The 16,666-nt window shown below is 38.6% G+C and overlaps 1 protein-coding gene across 1 annotated transcript in view; it reads right to left on the bottom strand.

Moving 5' to 3' along the window:
- ANKS1B (ankyrin repeat and sterile alpha motif domain containing 1B) overlaps positions 1-16,666 on the bottom strand; it is a 573,173-nt gene that overhangs the window by 372,432 nt on the left and 184,075 nt on the right. Inside the window, exon 8 of the mRNA XM_061582729.1 lies at positions 3,160-3,266. Coding sequence (XP_061438713.1) covers positions 3,160-3,266 — 107 coding nt within the window. The remainder of the gene's footprint in view (positions 1-3,159; positions 3,267-16,666) is intronic.

The following is a 16,666-nucleotide window of genomic DNA, read 5'->3' as shown; positions in this document are numbered from 1 at the left end:
CAATCAGACATCTTATACCCTGAGTCTGCATAAAGGCTATATTGGAAATTCAAGAGTTAAATAACTTTGTAAAAGAATTATGCCTATTAGTTCATTAGGCTTCCTAAGTGCTTAGGCTAGACAAGAAGCTATAATTTGCAATTAACAAAAGTACTCTAATTGAGAGGCTATAACTCTTCCACTATCTTAGCAGTCAGTTAAAAAGCACACTAATCATTGCTTTGTTATATCTTGGATGTCATCATTGTCTGTTCAGCAAGTGCACACTATTCCATTATCCAACTATTACTTTCAAAGGATACCGTTCACTCTTTGACAGATTACCAGGGATACTATAAATGGATCTACTGAAGCATGGCCATCTCATGTAATGGCTTTCTTCCAAATTGTGACATTCAGCGTATGTAGGGGCCATCAACAGGTTGTCTATTATGCTTTTTGCATAGTAATGTTAGGATTATAGAATTCAACACACTGTAGATAAAAGTATTCTAAAAATATAATATTTGGGAGGAAAAGCAACACATATTTTGCATACTGCATTCGTAAATAACAATGGAAAATAAAGGAATTGACAAAATATAGGTATCTTAAAAGTAAAATGAGCAGAGGTTGTTTTTCTTCATTCTATGAAAATAAGCTGCTAACAACACATCTTATGGAATACATGGTAGTGAAATGCGTAATTTTCCTATGTAGCCAAAAAAGTGTAAACTCAAGGGATTATTTATAATTCTAATGAATACCAAATAAGCCTTTTATGGGGAGGGGATCTTAGATACCAGAATGTGATTTTAATGAATATAACATTATTGTTGAGCTCTCATAACTATATATATTTTCCTCATATAATGAAATTTCTATCAACATTAACTAAATTAATTACAGCATTCCTGCATGAAATACCTAGTAAAACATACAGTACTACATAATTTAAAATAGATGTGTGATGGTGTTGCTTAGGCAACAGGAAAACAAATTAGTATCAGAATGTATTTCTAGAAAAACAAAAGGAGAAGTACGGTAAAGGAGGAACAAAAATGCCCAAACAACAGTGTCTGTCTTCATATAACACCTTTGTTTACAATTAGCCATTAAAATCAATAATGTGGCTAAATATTCATAAATCAGTCTCAGACTGCAGCCCTATACCCACTTCCATGGTAGTAAGTATTGCTGAACTCAGTGGAGCTTACTTCTGAGTACACAAAATGTTTGGGTGGATAAGCAATTCTTCCATGTCAAGAAATAACAAATATAGTTGTTTTACCTTAATATAGTTCATTTTTTCTTAACATGCAGCACGTTTTCAGTATTTTAAATTCAAATGCTATTTGGTCTCTCTAACATTAAGGATCATTGATTACATTATACATTTTTGGTACACTGGCAGAAATGCGTTAAAGGAACTAATGAAATACAACTGAAATATATATAAGCAAAATAAATTGTAAGATTTAAATATGGGCTATTGGTTAATCTTTTCAAAGTATCCAAGATAATGATGCAACTGTATTATAACATGGCTATAAGTAACGTGACACATTTTGTCACTCAAGACTTTTACTTTATTCTTAGCTGGCTGTGTAATAATTTAACTGAGTATTAGAACCTAATATTTTATCCAAATCTGTGCTAATTTAATCCCTTGTTGTACAATCAGAAATAGGTTACTGTAGCTATTGTATACGTAACTTAAAATACAAAGGGCGAGAAATAACTTTGATTAACTTTAGGCATTTTGTGCTTGCTTACAGAATAATACATGGGAATATCTGCATAGGTATATCCCTGAAAGACACAGGGCCTGATCTAGAGTCACTGATGCCTTTGCACTGAATCCAATTAATCACTATCCTAGAGTTCTAACAATGTTTACATGAATATTATAACTCCACGAGTACTCATTAACGGCACAAATAGATATTGTCTTTTTAAGAACTACTCCCCATTTGAAACGTTGACACTGTATACACATCTGTTTTAGTGACTGTCCTATATTAGCATATGTACAATTGATTGCTTGTTATGCCTTGAACAATAGGCATAACAGCCTATTTCTGATTGTGCTACAAGAGATTACTTTATAGTGAATCTGGCTGAAATATTAGATTCTATACTCAATCCAATGTGCAAAATCCTATTGCATGGAGAAAAAGTGGATTAATATAACCAAAAAGTTGGATATATTTTTCAAATGCTTTAAAATCATCTCATTTTAAAACCCTATATAAATATTTTGAAGCATGTGAGGAGATCATAATGGTTTTTCATATTTTAAATAAATTACCATTGTGTAGTATTAATTGTATTGGCACAAAATTATGGGTTTCATATAGCATATGTAAGTTTTCTATAATGGTAGCACTGGAGCAGATAAAAATCTGACTTCACAGCTATAAAAGAGAATAGCTTCTGAACAACAGGTGTGGTGAGTGTTCCTACATCTAGGCATTGGAAGGTGAATATAATATAATATGGAAGTGTATACTGGAAGGTAGGATTGTTATACCTAACTTACCTTTCTTTCTGCCCATATTTATTTTTGTGGGAAGCTTTCATAGGATTAAAACACTAGACAAAATAAGCACACTGTATACTAAAGATATCTGGCTTATCCATTCCTGTTAACTCTTTAATAGTTAAGAGTAGGTGGGTTTTACGTTTACATTTAAAGGAACAGCCATTCATTTCTATACACTTGTAATATGGTTCTTTTTTTAAAGCTCAGCAGAGTAGCCCTTTTTTTAAAAAATAGAATTGGATGTAGAGATAACCCTAATTAATATCAAATCTATGTAAAAATATCTGCTTCCTCCCAATATGTTTCTTGTCCCCATAGACGGAATATAATCTGCTCCCTACCAATATGTTTCCTGTCCTCATAAACAGAATAATTGTTTTATCCCCAGTGGTAGTCCAGGAGTATTATGCCTTTACTTCCTTAAAAAATGCTTGGGGATGAAATATGAACCAAGCAGAATTGTGGCTCCTAAACCCCTTGCTCATACTGGTAGGCAGACAGGATTATGCACACACAAAAATTATCCTTATGCTCACTGCAAAACACAAAATAGATTCCCTTCCATACTATATAAGATCTCGTGAGGCAAAGAATCATACATCTGCAAACACTATTATATACAGAAAATCACTTACCATAAACTGTACATTGTCAAATCCATTAGCCAGCAAGTGGTTCTCATACTGAGGTAGCCCAATATTTTCCAACCATTGTCCCACAGTCTGGACAGGGCATCTGGGTGCTGAAAGAGTTTGAGAAGGGAGGCGTTTAAGCAGTGAATATCCATCCACAGGATAATAACGATGGTCCTGGGCTGAGAGGTGGCATTGCCACATTGTGTTCCGAGAGAAATTGGTATCAAAGGAGCCCGCCAGCTTGTCAAATTAATGCTTCTAGCAAGCAAGAAAGTCAGAAGTAGCACATAGTTTCCAGGGCAAGCTATAGAGTAAGATGTGCTCCTACCTCAACATTTTGTAGGCATTAATCTCTACTACAGACCAGTACGTCATGTGGTGGAGGGGAAAAGGCATATCAAGCTGTCAGCTGAGCTGTTTTCCGTTATATGTGATTGTCAGAATACTCCACAATGAGCAATGCACTGCTAGCAGCAAGAAATCTTTTATCAAATACTCCTACACTCATCAGTATGCAGCTCCATGCTCCTTGCTCCCCCTCGCTCGCTCCCCTTCATTACCCAGCCTAGGCTACACCTCACATTTTCAATAATAGCCATCAGATAAGGCAGATTTTTTGTCTGCAAGCTGTAAGCTTGCTACTGCTGCTTCCACCTACACACCCATCCAAGCATCAATCTTGAATGATGAGAGCAGTCAAAACAAATGCAGAAAATAGCAGGTCATCAGAGGCAAGCTAAAATCTGAATAGAACCTTTCTACCAGTTATGCATTGGAGAGATCTGCTTGTTGTAGATTTTTTACATTTCAGAAGACACCAAAGATGCAAAGCATTAACTGTAGCCTATGGCATGCTTTACTACTTGCTTCCTTTTTTAAAAGACTGCACTGAGCTTTTGTTCTGTTTACACAGCATGCTTTAAATCACTGTTTCAATTGTTAATTCTTTTCAATCAGCCGGTAATGAATGAATAAACTGTTGCAAGTTTTCTTGTTAAAATTAAGTAACATAAATTGAACACCACCATTTCAATCAAAACGATTATTTCTTCGTCTTCTGGATTTTGCAAGCATAAAATGCTACCAGACTTGTCAGCAAAGCTTCATAATAATCTGCTTAAAATTCAGTCTGAAAAAGGTCAACAATTCACATTAACCATTAAATATGTTTTTTACTAAATAAAAAAAGAGTTTATTTTATTTCTCAAACAGGAACTGTTTGAATGAGAGAATATATGAATATTATAATTTTAAAGAAGACTTCATTTCTAAATTTACCAATATAGCTGATAATCTGGAAACCCATAATAATTCATAAACTGGTCTTCCACCTTTCATGGTACTTTGAATCATCAAATGCAATGTTGAACCAGAGGGAGACAGTTCATTTATAGTACCATTCTAAATATACATGAACCAAGGAAGGCAGAGGTTTAAAATTAAAATAACTAATCTAACCCATCTATAATCCAGTTTCTGCTAGTTTAGAAGCTGTTACAAACATTCTTTCCAGCCCTGTTATCGTAAGACAAACACAGGCATTGCACACTGTTACAAATAAGTGTACACACAAACAATCTCTCCATTGTTTATAACCTAAACATTGCACACTGATCACATACATGAGTCAGAAAGCACAACAAACTATGACTCAGTTCTATTGTGACTCAAGTCACTGGGAAGTACCGAGGTGACTTTAATAGATCTTATTTAGCTGTTGTAACCTGTCTGCAGGAACTACTGAATGGGCAATGAAGCATTACTGAATGGGTAAATATTCATTGAAAACTTGAAACTAAGATTTGTTTCTGATATTTATTAATGTAAATTCATCCATTCATAGCCACCAGAAATATAAGAAGAAAACAGTTTCAAAACATTTTGATTGGGGCATCAGATTAAAATATGATTTCCACCCAAGATATTATGCACATATATTCAAAAGTAGGTCTAGCAAATTCAACAGGATTTACCTACTAGTAAGAGCATGAGTTAGATCCATGTAAGCCCATGGATTTCAGTGGGCTTTGATGTGTTTAATTCGACACAGGATTGTGGTCCTCATCACTGAACATAAATTAAAAAAAAGCTCTTGGGTATGATTTTCCAGTTTTAATTACCTACTACCAGTTAACATGTCTTTTAAAAGGCAGTTAACATTTCATTGGCTTACAGATTTCAATTCTTTTTAATTTTTTATTTGTGCTTTGGTATCATGGCTCCCTATGACTAGAAATACAGCATAAAATACATTTTTTCAATGATACAGCTATAGAAACATGGAATTGTAAGATCATTAATAATTCTGAAAGCTATCAAGCTTAAATACAGACATGCACATTCACATCCACATTTTATCAAAATGGGAGGCCGAGGCAAGATTCCCCCACATCCATAAGATGGATAATATATATGCGTTTACACTCTGAAGAAAGAGGCAATGCAGCTAAACAATGTTATAGGGTGTCAAATGCAGAACAAAATAAAAGAAATCAAGGCACTTATAGGGAAACAATTAGCACAGGGGTATATAATTCACAACACATCAAGCTGCATGTAGTCCATCAACTAAGTATAATGGTCAGAAGTGCTCAACACCTCCTCTGTTTGCAGACCCAAGCAGAAAGCAAAAACTGGACATTTGTCAAGCCCTTAAGGCTGCCATACATGCCTGTGTGCTGTGTTTGACTTGGTGGATCTAGCATTCAACACCAACAGAGCCAAGAGAGCAACCAGAGACACTGAGATAGAGGGAAAGGTGCCATGATAAATAAATAGGCTGCCCTTGAACTGCACCTTGAATTGTGCTCAGAAATGAATCAGAACCTAATAGAGACAGAATAACAACAGAGTTACATCCTCCATAAAACTGGTTCCTGTTAAAATGTTAGCTGCTGCATTCTGGGATAGCAAAAATGCTTTTCAAAGGCAGCCCTATCTAAAATGCATTATAGTAATTCAGATTTCATGTAACTTTGAAACTCCAGGCCCTTTGATATGACTAATGAATAAGTGATCATGGCCAAGTTCCCCTTCCTTAAGAACATGTACAGTTGGCAATGAGCCTAAGCTTGGCAAATGCACTCTAGCCATGCTACCACTCAGGAACTCTCCCAAGCTACAGACCAAGTGCACTGGCCAAGTGCAACCCATTCTAAAACAAACTGTGTTACTAACCCATAACTGGAAGTGCTACTGACCAGAAGCAGCTCTGCCTTGCCTGGATTACACTTCAATGTACTAGCCCACACCCAATCCATTATTTCTTCCTCTATGAAGGAGAGTGGGAGTTGGAGCAAATCAACTGATAGGATCTGAAGCTTGCTCCCAATATTTCTTCAAGACATGGGGAGAATAACATTTAATTTGTGTTTAAGAAAGGGACAAATCAGGAACTGATCACTATCCTGAAAAACCTTTTAAAATTCAACACTCCTTCTCCATAACAGCATTTGTTAGGGATTTTGACAAAGAACAAGTTCTTAAGTTTTGAACAGGATTTGCTAACTGCATAGCAATAACCAAAGGATTGTTGCTAAAAGGAGTAACAAAATACTTCAAGTGGCATGAGAAAAGTAGTAAGAACTCTACTTTTGGCATGGAAAAAGTAGAAAGAAGCTGCCATATAGTGAGTCAGACTTTTGGTCTACCTAGCTCAGTATTGTCTACAGCAACCTTCCCTAAGCTGGGAACTCCATCCGCCCCAGCCAGCACAGTCGGGAGTTGGTAGTCAAAACCATTTGGAGAGCATATTTCTGGGGAAGACTGATCTACACTGTCTTGCAGTGACTCTCCAGGGTTTCAGACAGGAGTCATTCCCAACCCTGACAAGAGATGCCAGACAGCAAACATGAGACCATTAGCATTCAAAGCATATGCCCTACCACTAAGTTATGCAGTCCTGCCTCAGAACACTCTCACTGCTTCCTACCTTCGAATGTAAAGTTTGTGAGATTCAGTCATGTTGAAGCTTGACTTTTTAGTTGTTCAAACTTAGATTTCAGCTTTGAAATAGTAACTGTTCTACATTTCTTCAAAACTATTCTCTTAAGGCATTATTTTATTGGCTCAGATTTGTTCTCTTGTGTACAGGATGATACAATTTGTCACAGCTTTGGGTTTTGTGGTCAAATATATTGACAGTTATTTTTAAAAGGGCAAAAACAATAGGGCAACATAATTGTTTTTTCCTATTGGGAGGGAATCAAATTCTTATTTTAGACCTTATTGCTGACATGTGAGAGATTAAAAATGAGCATTCTCTCAGTTAACATCTCTATGTGCTAGTAACTAGGTTCACTAGTTAGATCCATTCAAAGGCTCTGCTGTAACACCTTGGGGATTACTCTTGATTGGCAAACACCCCCAAAATGACAGGTACTGCCACATTCATAACCTATGGACAAATATATTCTAACAAATAAATCTGTGTTCTGTGGGAAGAAACCGTATACAAATTATTCTTCTGTATTAAATATTAAATGTCATTGATGATGGAGACAGGATTTGATAGGATTTCCTCTTTACATTGATGTGTGTTAAAAATGTGAGACAGTACATATTTCAGCTCAGGAGGAAGGTTGTTTTCTTTTAGAGAGAATTGCTGCAGTAGATCTGACTTAAATAAGCTATAATATGTGTTGTATAGTATGACTATGCCAAGTGACCACCTATTGAATTAATATTTTGTGATATGCCCAGCAGTAGTATTACATTTTGTTTATTTTTTATTTTAAAAAAGGAAAATAAAAGGAAGAGATATGGAAGAGGATGTAGGTGGAGTGGATCATGAGGAGAGAAGTTTGGGGAGTGTATTCTGCTACTTGTTTTTTGTCTGCAACCAGAAGTAGGAGAGGAGAGAATCACAGCCAGGTGCAGTGTAGCTTCTCACGTACAGTACAACGACTGCTTCGTACTACATGCTGATCCCCAGTTGGGATTATTCTCCCCCACTCTTGCATCTTAATGGTGATAGAAGTGTAATATATGGGACAACACTCTATCTGGCATACAGGACAGGCCAAACATGATCAATATGATAACTGACTCAATGACTGTTCAGATCTATGTGGATCTTCCAACATCAGTGAGGTACGTTTCTGTAAGTTGCAGGCACTGAATTCGCCCTATTATTGCTGTGAAACATACAGGAAAAACACTCAACCAGAACAGGAGGAGGTATAGCGGATAAAGAGAAGAGCTGTAATAAGGGCACATTTTATTCAGGCTTCTTTAACACACACAAGACTTTCCATATGGTGCTCTCCATGCCTCAATTCTCTGTATGTTGGCATAGCAGAATGGAGGAAAACCTGTTCTGTGCACTGGAGCTACAATCCACATATGAGATTAGCTGTCTTCCCAATCCCTACACTACCCCTGGGACTGCATCTGATACTGTCAAACTGGGACCATGGACAATCAAAGACAGAGATACGCACCATAATAGGGACAGAGCAGTACCAATTATGTACATTGAAGTTACTTATAAACTTGAGAATTTTGACAGGGTAAGTTTGTATTCTTTAATCCTTTAAATAAGTTTCAAAAATATGACAGCCTGTGGTATTAAATAATAAGTTTTTTATTTAAAAATTAATACATATTTCCTTTCTTACATACAGAATTGCAGGTAAATGAACACTTCAGAGCTTCGGTTTTGCAAACAAGTGCTGTGGTAATAATAAATCATGCAGCTAAACTTTGGGAAAAACTTAAAATCCCCAACTTCCAAGCTGTATGGAAAGAGCACGCTGATAGCCTAAAGATATATTTTTCAAGTGATAGCAGTGAATTGTGGGAAATAGCATGAACTTTCAGACAATATATATATATATTCAATTGCTCACTAAAACATTTGCTGAATTGGTGGGAAATGTGCACCAAATCAGATTCCGTGTGCTTGCTTGTAGAAGATTAAAACTCTTCTTTTGCTCATGAATCAATTTTTTAAAATATATATAGAGAGAGATTTTTAGACTGAGTCTAAATGCAGACTTTAAGGTCTCAAGATGCACCCTAATTACCTGTACTCCCCCCCATTCCACCTGCAACTCCTGCTCTGTGTCATGTTTCATCTGATGAAGAGTTCTTAGAACTTGAAAGTCTACACACTATTTCATGACATTTTAGTTGGTTCTAATGAAGGTATTGCTCACCTGTGGACATTAGGGGAAGGTGCTGTTTGGTCTTTGGACTAACACAGCTACCTTTCCTTACATGTGCCTTGGAGGCAAATCCAGCCTTTTTAATTTTTTTACTTTTCCTCCTCATCACCCCAACTCCTGCTCCGTGCAACATTTTGTCTGATTAAGAGTTCTGTAGAATTGCTTAGGCACTCTTTTGTGACATTTTGGTTGGTACTTATTAAGGTATTCCTCAGTTGTGTTTATGTGTGATGAGCAAACCATTGGAATCATGCCTGTCCATCTGCATGCAAGCCAGTCTAACATTTACAGTATTGGAAGTATTGTTGGAATACATATAGACACAGTCTGTCTGGTCAGTTTCACTCACCCCCCATATTTGAAAAAGATTACATAGAGATCAGGTGTATATTCATAGGACTCTGTGCACTCTAGCTTCTAATTCAATGTGACATCCAATTCATGGACATCAGGCAGAAATCAGGATGGAGAAAATATGTCAGGGAGCAGCCTGTGAAAAATCTTCAATCACTGCTGAATAAAATAAACAAGTGAACCCTACAACAAAATGTTGCTGTGTGGAATCCTTCTGTTCTGGATGCCAGCCAACCATGTCCTTTCCCTCCCTCTTGTGCATGAATGGGGCCATTTTGGCTAAATAAAGATCTAAACTTACAGAATGAGTTCACTATTAAAATATAGGAAAATAACAATCTCACAACAAAAATAAAACTAGTCAGTGTATATAAAACAGCATATATTAGTGCTCACTGTCTTTGTGCTTGTATCTCGTCTCCCCCACTTCTCTTCATTCAAAGATAGTGTTTTTTCATCTTCAAATATATATTTTTCCAGTCAACAGACTTCCAATGACTAATCAGAGTCCATGAGCTTAAAGCCCTAGTCATCAGTCTACCTCACATCATCTACCTACCAGACTTGGTTCTTTTAAAAGTCAGCCCCCAAGTAATTTCAAAAATCTAATTCAATTATAGTTTATTTTCAACATTGCTTACAGCACTCTGGCATTCTTTTCTCCCTAATGTCAATACTAAATGTTCAGTCAGATTGTATTTTGAGAAAGCTAGTATGAAAGTCTGCCCAGAATCCTCTACAAAATCCACCAGGCTGTAATATTGAGAGGACAGACTGAAAGTGTATGCACTGGATTAGTTTAGCTAGTGAAGTTCAACAATGAAGTCTACTTCAGTCCATTGATTTTATTGATTGATTGATTGATTGCATTTAATGGGTATGTTCTGTGTATCTGTTGGATATTACCCTATATTCTTCTAAATATATAATTGTGGAAAAATGCTTTATATCAACATGCCTACACATTTCCAATCAAAATTCTGTCCTAATTAAATACTTATATTTTATCTCGTTTCTGCCCTTATAGAGGGAGGATATTAACAGCTTTGACAGAAAATAAGCTTGCCAAAGTTACAACCATATGGCAACAAATAATGGCCAATATAGCAATACTTGCTCCTTTAAAAACATTAAGAATTTTTTGGACTCAGTTCTATTCCTTTTTTTTTTTAATCCAGGAGAAGATTAAACTCTGGCTGTTACACTAAGGGCACAATCAAACTCATATTTATGCCAGGCTGAGGGGAGTTGGATGTGGTGGATCTCCGCTGTGCTGGCTGGGTCCTGGCTCATCTGGGCTACGCTGGTGTAAGTCCCTCAGCCCAGCTCAGCTGGGGCTCAGCCAGCTCAGCTGAGACTGGCAGAAGTGAAGCTGGCAGAAGTCCCCAAAAAGGGGCATGGCAGGGTAGGGGCCGAGGCGAGGGAACTTAGGCCACATCCAACTTGTGATGTTGTGGGACCAACTCAGGCAAAAGTTATGCTAGGAAAAAGGTTGGTCTAAGAAAATAAATACAATAGAAGTCAATGGAGAGGGCTCAGGGCACAATCCAACTCACCTTTCCTCCGGGCTGGGGGGAGTTGGACGCCTCAGTCCCTCAGCTGTGCTGGCAGGCTCCCAGCATCACTGGGTTCCACCACCAGCAGCCCTCCAAGAGCCTGCCAGTGCTACTGGGGGTCCACCAGGGATGGCTAGCCTGGTGGATGGAGGGCCGACAAGGCCGGAAAATGGGGCATTCTGGGGAGAGTAGCAGTGGAGGAACCCCAAGGAGAGAGACTTGTGCAAGATCCTTATTGCATTCAGAGCCCTCCCCCAGGTCTCAATCCTCCTGGAATCTCTGCCATCCAAAAGGCCTGCACAGTAACAACATTTCCAGGGTGGCCTATGGGGAGCACTTACCCCCCTGGGAGACGTGTTTGTGGGAGCCAGCATTCAGCCAGGCTGGTGGCTCCTGAGCAGGAGGAGGATCCTGCAGGGCTTTCCTCTTGCTCCTCAGGCACTGGCTTCTCCTCCGCCAGCTCCCCATCATTTGGATTGCTCTGTTACTCCCCAGTAGGTGTATCTGGGAGAGCAGGCTTTTACTTTCTGGTCCCTGTGCGCAGCACCCAGATCAGCCAGCATTCAGCCAACCCAGAGGCTCCTGAACAGATGTGGCAGAACTTTGAGCTGTTTTTTTTTTTTTTTGCGCCGGCAGTGCTTACAACATTTTCCCCTGAGTTGGATTGCTCTGTGAGACTATAGACAGTAAGTACACTCCCAGCTATCTTCAGGAGCTGCTAACATACTCTTCATGAAACCAAAGTAACAGAATCTAGGAGAAAATAGTTTGAACAACTCTCGGTATGGGCTAAATACATCCATATGTTAGTTTCTTCTTTATCTACCAACTTACAGTACTGATTATACAAGATAATGAGATCTTATCAATGTATGCAAAATAAAAGGCATTACTTTACAATTCATTAACAAATTAATGCAGTTTAACAGAGCTAAAGAGAGTTTAAAAAAATACATTTGCTGCTTCCTAGTCTGTGTAGTCCGATTTTGAGAGATACCACTCTACATGGAGAAAAATGGCTATATCATACACCTTTACAGTAAAAAAAACTATACCCAGCAATCTGCTGTGCCCCATTGCTTAAAGAATATTGCAACTAACTTCTTTATTTCCAGCAATATTCAAGAACCTTATAGCACTTTAGAGACTATTTTTGTGGTATGAGAGTTCGTGGACTACAGCTCACTTTGGCAGATATACCAAATGTTATATTCAGTTAGTGTGCATGGACAGAAAAAAAGTGTAAACAGTGGATCCAAAGGCTACAAAATATAAGGGATAGCAGTAGATCTGTGATATTCCTAGAACCTGAACATAACATGAGATAAGGATGGCCTGTCTTCATGTGTGCTTGCTAAGGATGGACAAGAAGTTCAATTCAGTTTGCATTTCAAGCCAAATCTATCAAATTTGCACTTTCTGAAACAATATGAGAACTGAAACACAGCCGTCCTTTGAAATTCATACATATCTGAATTTTGCAATGCAGTTCACCAACCAAACAATGTTTACAAAAATGAATATGTTAAGGGATAGTATGCATACAAATGAATCTATAAGGGTAATTATCATACAAAACTGCATTATATGATAAGAAATTGCTTGCAAAAATGTGTACATTAGTCAAAACTGCCTACAAAATGAGTTTATTAGGAGATATTTGTACTAAAATATTGGAGAACTTCCGCAAATTGGTGTAGAAATGTGGAGAACTGAATTTAAAACTGGAAAAATGAAAAACAGAGAACCAAAATTGTTAGATTTTTCCATCCCTAGTGCTTGCCCTTAATTTGAGATCTTTGTCAAACAGGTGTGGTAGGTGGTTACTGGGAGAGGGCTTTTTCAGGGGTGGAATTCCAGCATTACACTGCCCTCCCCAGAGTGAGTTGCCTGGCACCTACTCATATCTTTTTCGACTCCAGATGAAACATTTTTATTTTCCCAGACTTTTTAGCTTTTTAACTTGTTCTCAAGTTATGTTTTGATTGGATGCTGTTTTTTTTATAGAGTTTTAGCTTATTTTAATGTATTATACTGCATACCAATCCACAGCCAGACAGTAGTGGGACTTAGCACAGCAGGGGAGCTACTGCTGCATTATCAGCTCTGCTGCTTATGTGTTAGGGACCAGATGTCTGATTCCCCTTCTTCAGGTGATGAGGTCAAAGACTGCAAGCCAGAAGGGGAAGGGCATGAAAGTGACAGCCCTACAAGCCCTCCCATTGGATGGGCTAGTGGAGCCAGTGCCCCTCCAGCCTGAGGATGTGGCATCATCAGACTTGGAGAACTCTACTCCAGAAGACCCAGTGAAACCAAAGGCTTCCTGCTACATCACAGTAGGAGAGTACTGGAGCAAGCTGGGCCCCTTTAATTAAAGAATCACCTTCTAGTGCAGGTGTGGTTAACAACTGGGATGCAGGTGTGCTACTCTAATAAGGCTCTGTCTCAGTTTGTTTCCTGCTGAAGCAATGTAAGAGCTCTGTGGTTCCAGAGCACAGCCCGAGCCTGGTCCCGAATCCAGCCAGAACCTCACCTTGTCTTGCACTACGCCTGAGTTGCTCTCTGCTTCTCCTCAGAGTAGGACATTATGTCAGCCAGGATGGAAGGCAGATGGGAGGCACATTGAGCCAAATGCTGTCAAGTGATGGCAGTGAGACCAGCTCAGGATTCAGTGGATCTTGGGCCATCTCAACCCTGCCCTCAGAACGCTCCATTTTTGTGGGCTCCTGCTGATGGGAATCCTGCTGGCAGCATGTCCACCTGCCTGCATGATGCAGATATCTCTGCCCAGGCCACCACCATCCCGCATGCTGGCACAAAGCAGTTTTGGATTGCAGCCTTAGTTATTTTATATCATAGTGGTTTTCATGTTTTAATGTAAGCTGTCCAGATAATGCATTTGAAAGATGGGGTATAAATCTAATAATAAATAAGCAGTCACTGCAATAGGAAAAGCTTCCTAGCATTGCTATTTTAATTTAGCACCTGTTCTGAGAGAGAAATCCTTGGGCTTAATAATATGACAGAGAAAAAAGCTTACTACTATAGAGTATGATTATTACACTGAAAACCACTACAGATTATATATCCTTAACTTTGGAAAATAGCCAATATTAATTGATTTTAGTCTGGTTTGTTTTTCTCTCCATCACTTGATAGCTGGAACCTTTACTTAAGCCCAGAAGTGTCTGCAGATAATCCATTTGGTGATTACTGGGAAACATTTTACTCTGGAGGAGAGCTTGGAAAAGTTACTTTGTTGAACTACAACTCCCAACAGCCCAATCCAGTGGCTATGCTGGCTGGGGCTGATAGGAGTTGTAGTTCAAAAAAGTAACTTTCCCCAGCTCTGCTCTGGAGTAGTCCTCCTTTTCCAAGTCTTAGGCAACCTAGACCCTCAGAGGTACCCAACTTCATCAGTCTTCTGTCTGGAATGAGGTCCTCTCCTCTTGGTACATTTATTAATTAAGTAATTTATTTGTTTCGTTAGTGGCTTTTCTTCACAAAAGTGAACCCAAAATGATTTGCAATCAATAGAAAAGTTAAAACCAGTATAAAAACTTAAACAAAAATTAAAAACACATAAATATAACAATGGAACATTCCACCCCCTAAAAGAGGCTACAACATCAAGAGTCCTCCAAAATTAGGAGCCAAATGCCTGGGAGAAGATAATGTTTTTGCCTGGAACCTAAAAATAGATAATAATGGCACCAGGCATGCCTCCCTGGGGACAGCATTCCATAAGCGGGGGGGGCGCAACCACTGAAAAAGCCTCCTGTCATGTCACCACCCTGCACCTCTCTCAGAGGGGGCAGACAAAGAAGGGCTCAGATGCTGAATGCAGGATCCAGGTAGGTTAATATGGGGAGAGGCAGTCCTTGAGGTGCTGGAGTTCTGAGCCATATAAGGCTTTATAGGTCAAAACCAGCACTTTGAATTGTGACAGGAAACTAACTGACAGTCAGTGTAGTTGTGCCAGAATTGGTATTATGTGCTCAGACTGTCTTGCTCTGGTGAGCAATCTGGCTGCTGAATTCTGCACCAGCTGCAATTTCCAAACTGTCTTCAAAGGCAGCCCCATATATAACACATTGCAGAAATCCATCTTAGAGGTTACCAGGACGTAGACAACAGAGGTTAGGCTATCCCTGTCCAGATAGGGTCATAGTTGGGCCACCAGCTGAAGTTGATGGAAGGCACTCTTTGCTACTGAGGCCACTTGAGCCTCAAGCAACAGTAATGGATCCAGGAGTATCCCAAAGTATCTGCTCCTTCAGAGGGAGTGTAACCCCATCAAGAGCAGGCGACATCCCCTCCATCTGGTCTAGGGAACCACCCACTAACAGCAGGGCCTCTGAGAGGAATTTTATCAGGGGGTACAAAGTTTCTTTTGGGCCCCTTCCCTTCTCCATTAGTCATTCTGTTTTTATCAGGGCTTGGAAAAGTTACTTTTTTGAACTACAACTCCCATTGGCCCACTCCAGTGCCCATGCTAGCTGGGGCTGATGGGAGTTATAGTTTAAAAAAGTAACTTTTCCAAGCTCTGGTTTTTATCCACTATGGTTTTATGCTATGAGCTGTAGCCTGTAAGATCAAAAAGGGTATGGAAGATGAGAGAGGGGTGGAGTGGAGCGCTCTGTTAATTTTCTGCATTTAAGGCCTTATGCTCTTATACTCCCTCCACGATAAATATAAATAAAATAAAAGAGGATCAGAGATAAGAAAGCACATTTGATTTGAACATCTTTGTTTATGCTACAATACAGATAAGGAGAAAGAATTCACATTGAAACAAGGTAGATAAACTTACTATTTACTTTTAAAAAAGAGCTTTCCTGGCCTTTTTTTGTGAAAAATTTCAAATCACAGCATGAAAATTAATTGTTCTGGCAATGTTTGATTCAATACTTAGCCTGGCCAAATCCACAAGACGTTCCTGAGACATTGTAGACCTTAAATAATTCTTAATTAGCTTAAGTTTGCTAAATGACCTCTCTCCAGAAGCTACTGTTGCTGGAATTGTTAATAGTATTCTTAAGCTAACACAAACATTTGGAAACAGGTCACCAAGTCTGTACTCTGTTAACAAGTTCAACAGATCTAATGGTGTTAACTGTGCATTTACAAAATTTGCTTTATGTACTGAGGGTAAATGTTGCATTTCTTTTCCAAAATCATCACCATTAAGGTCAGCAGGATATTGCTCTGATAAAGATAAAGCTTTTCTCTCCACATCACTTTCAGACATGGTGAGATATTTCCACAAGAAATCAATTTTTTCTGCCAACTGCTTAACAGCATTGAAGCGGACAGTTAATCCTGCTATAACATTGTCTACCAAAACGTAAAACACACACTTTCTGAAGTAGGCCTCTTCTGGAGTATCATCTGTGTCATTCATTTCTTCCAAGTTAGCATCAGGTGTGC

Source organism: Rhineura floridana, chromosome 8, assembly GCF_030035675.1.
Source record: "Rhineura floridana isolate rRhiFlo1 chromosome 8, rRhiFlo1.hap2, whole genome shotgun sequence".
In the NCBI taxonomy this organism is placed as follows: domain Eukaryota; kingdom Metazoa; phylum Chordata; class Lepidosauria; order Squamata; family Rhineuridae; genus Rhineura; species Rhineura floridana.
This window is presented reverse-complemented; position numbering and strand designations above follow the sequence as displayed.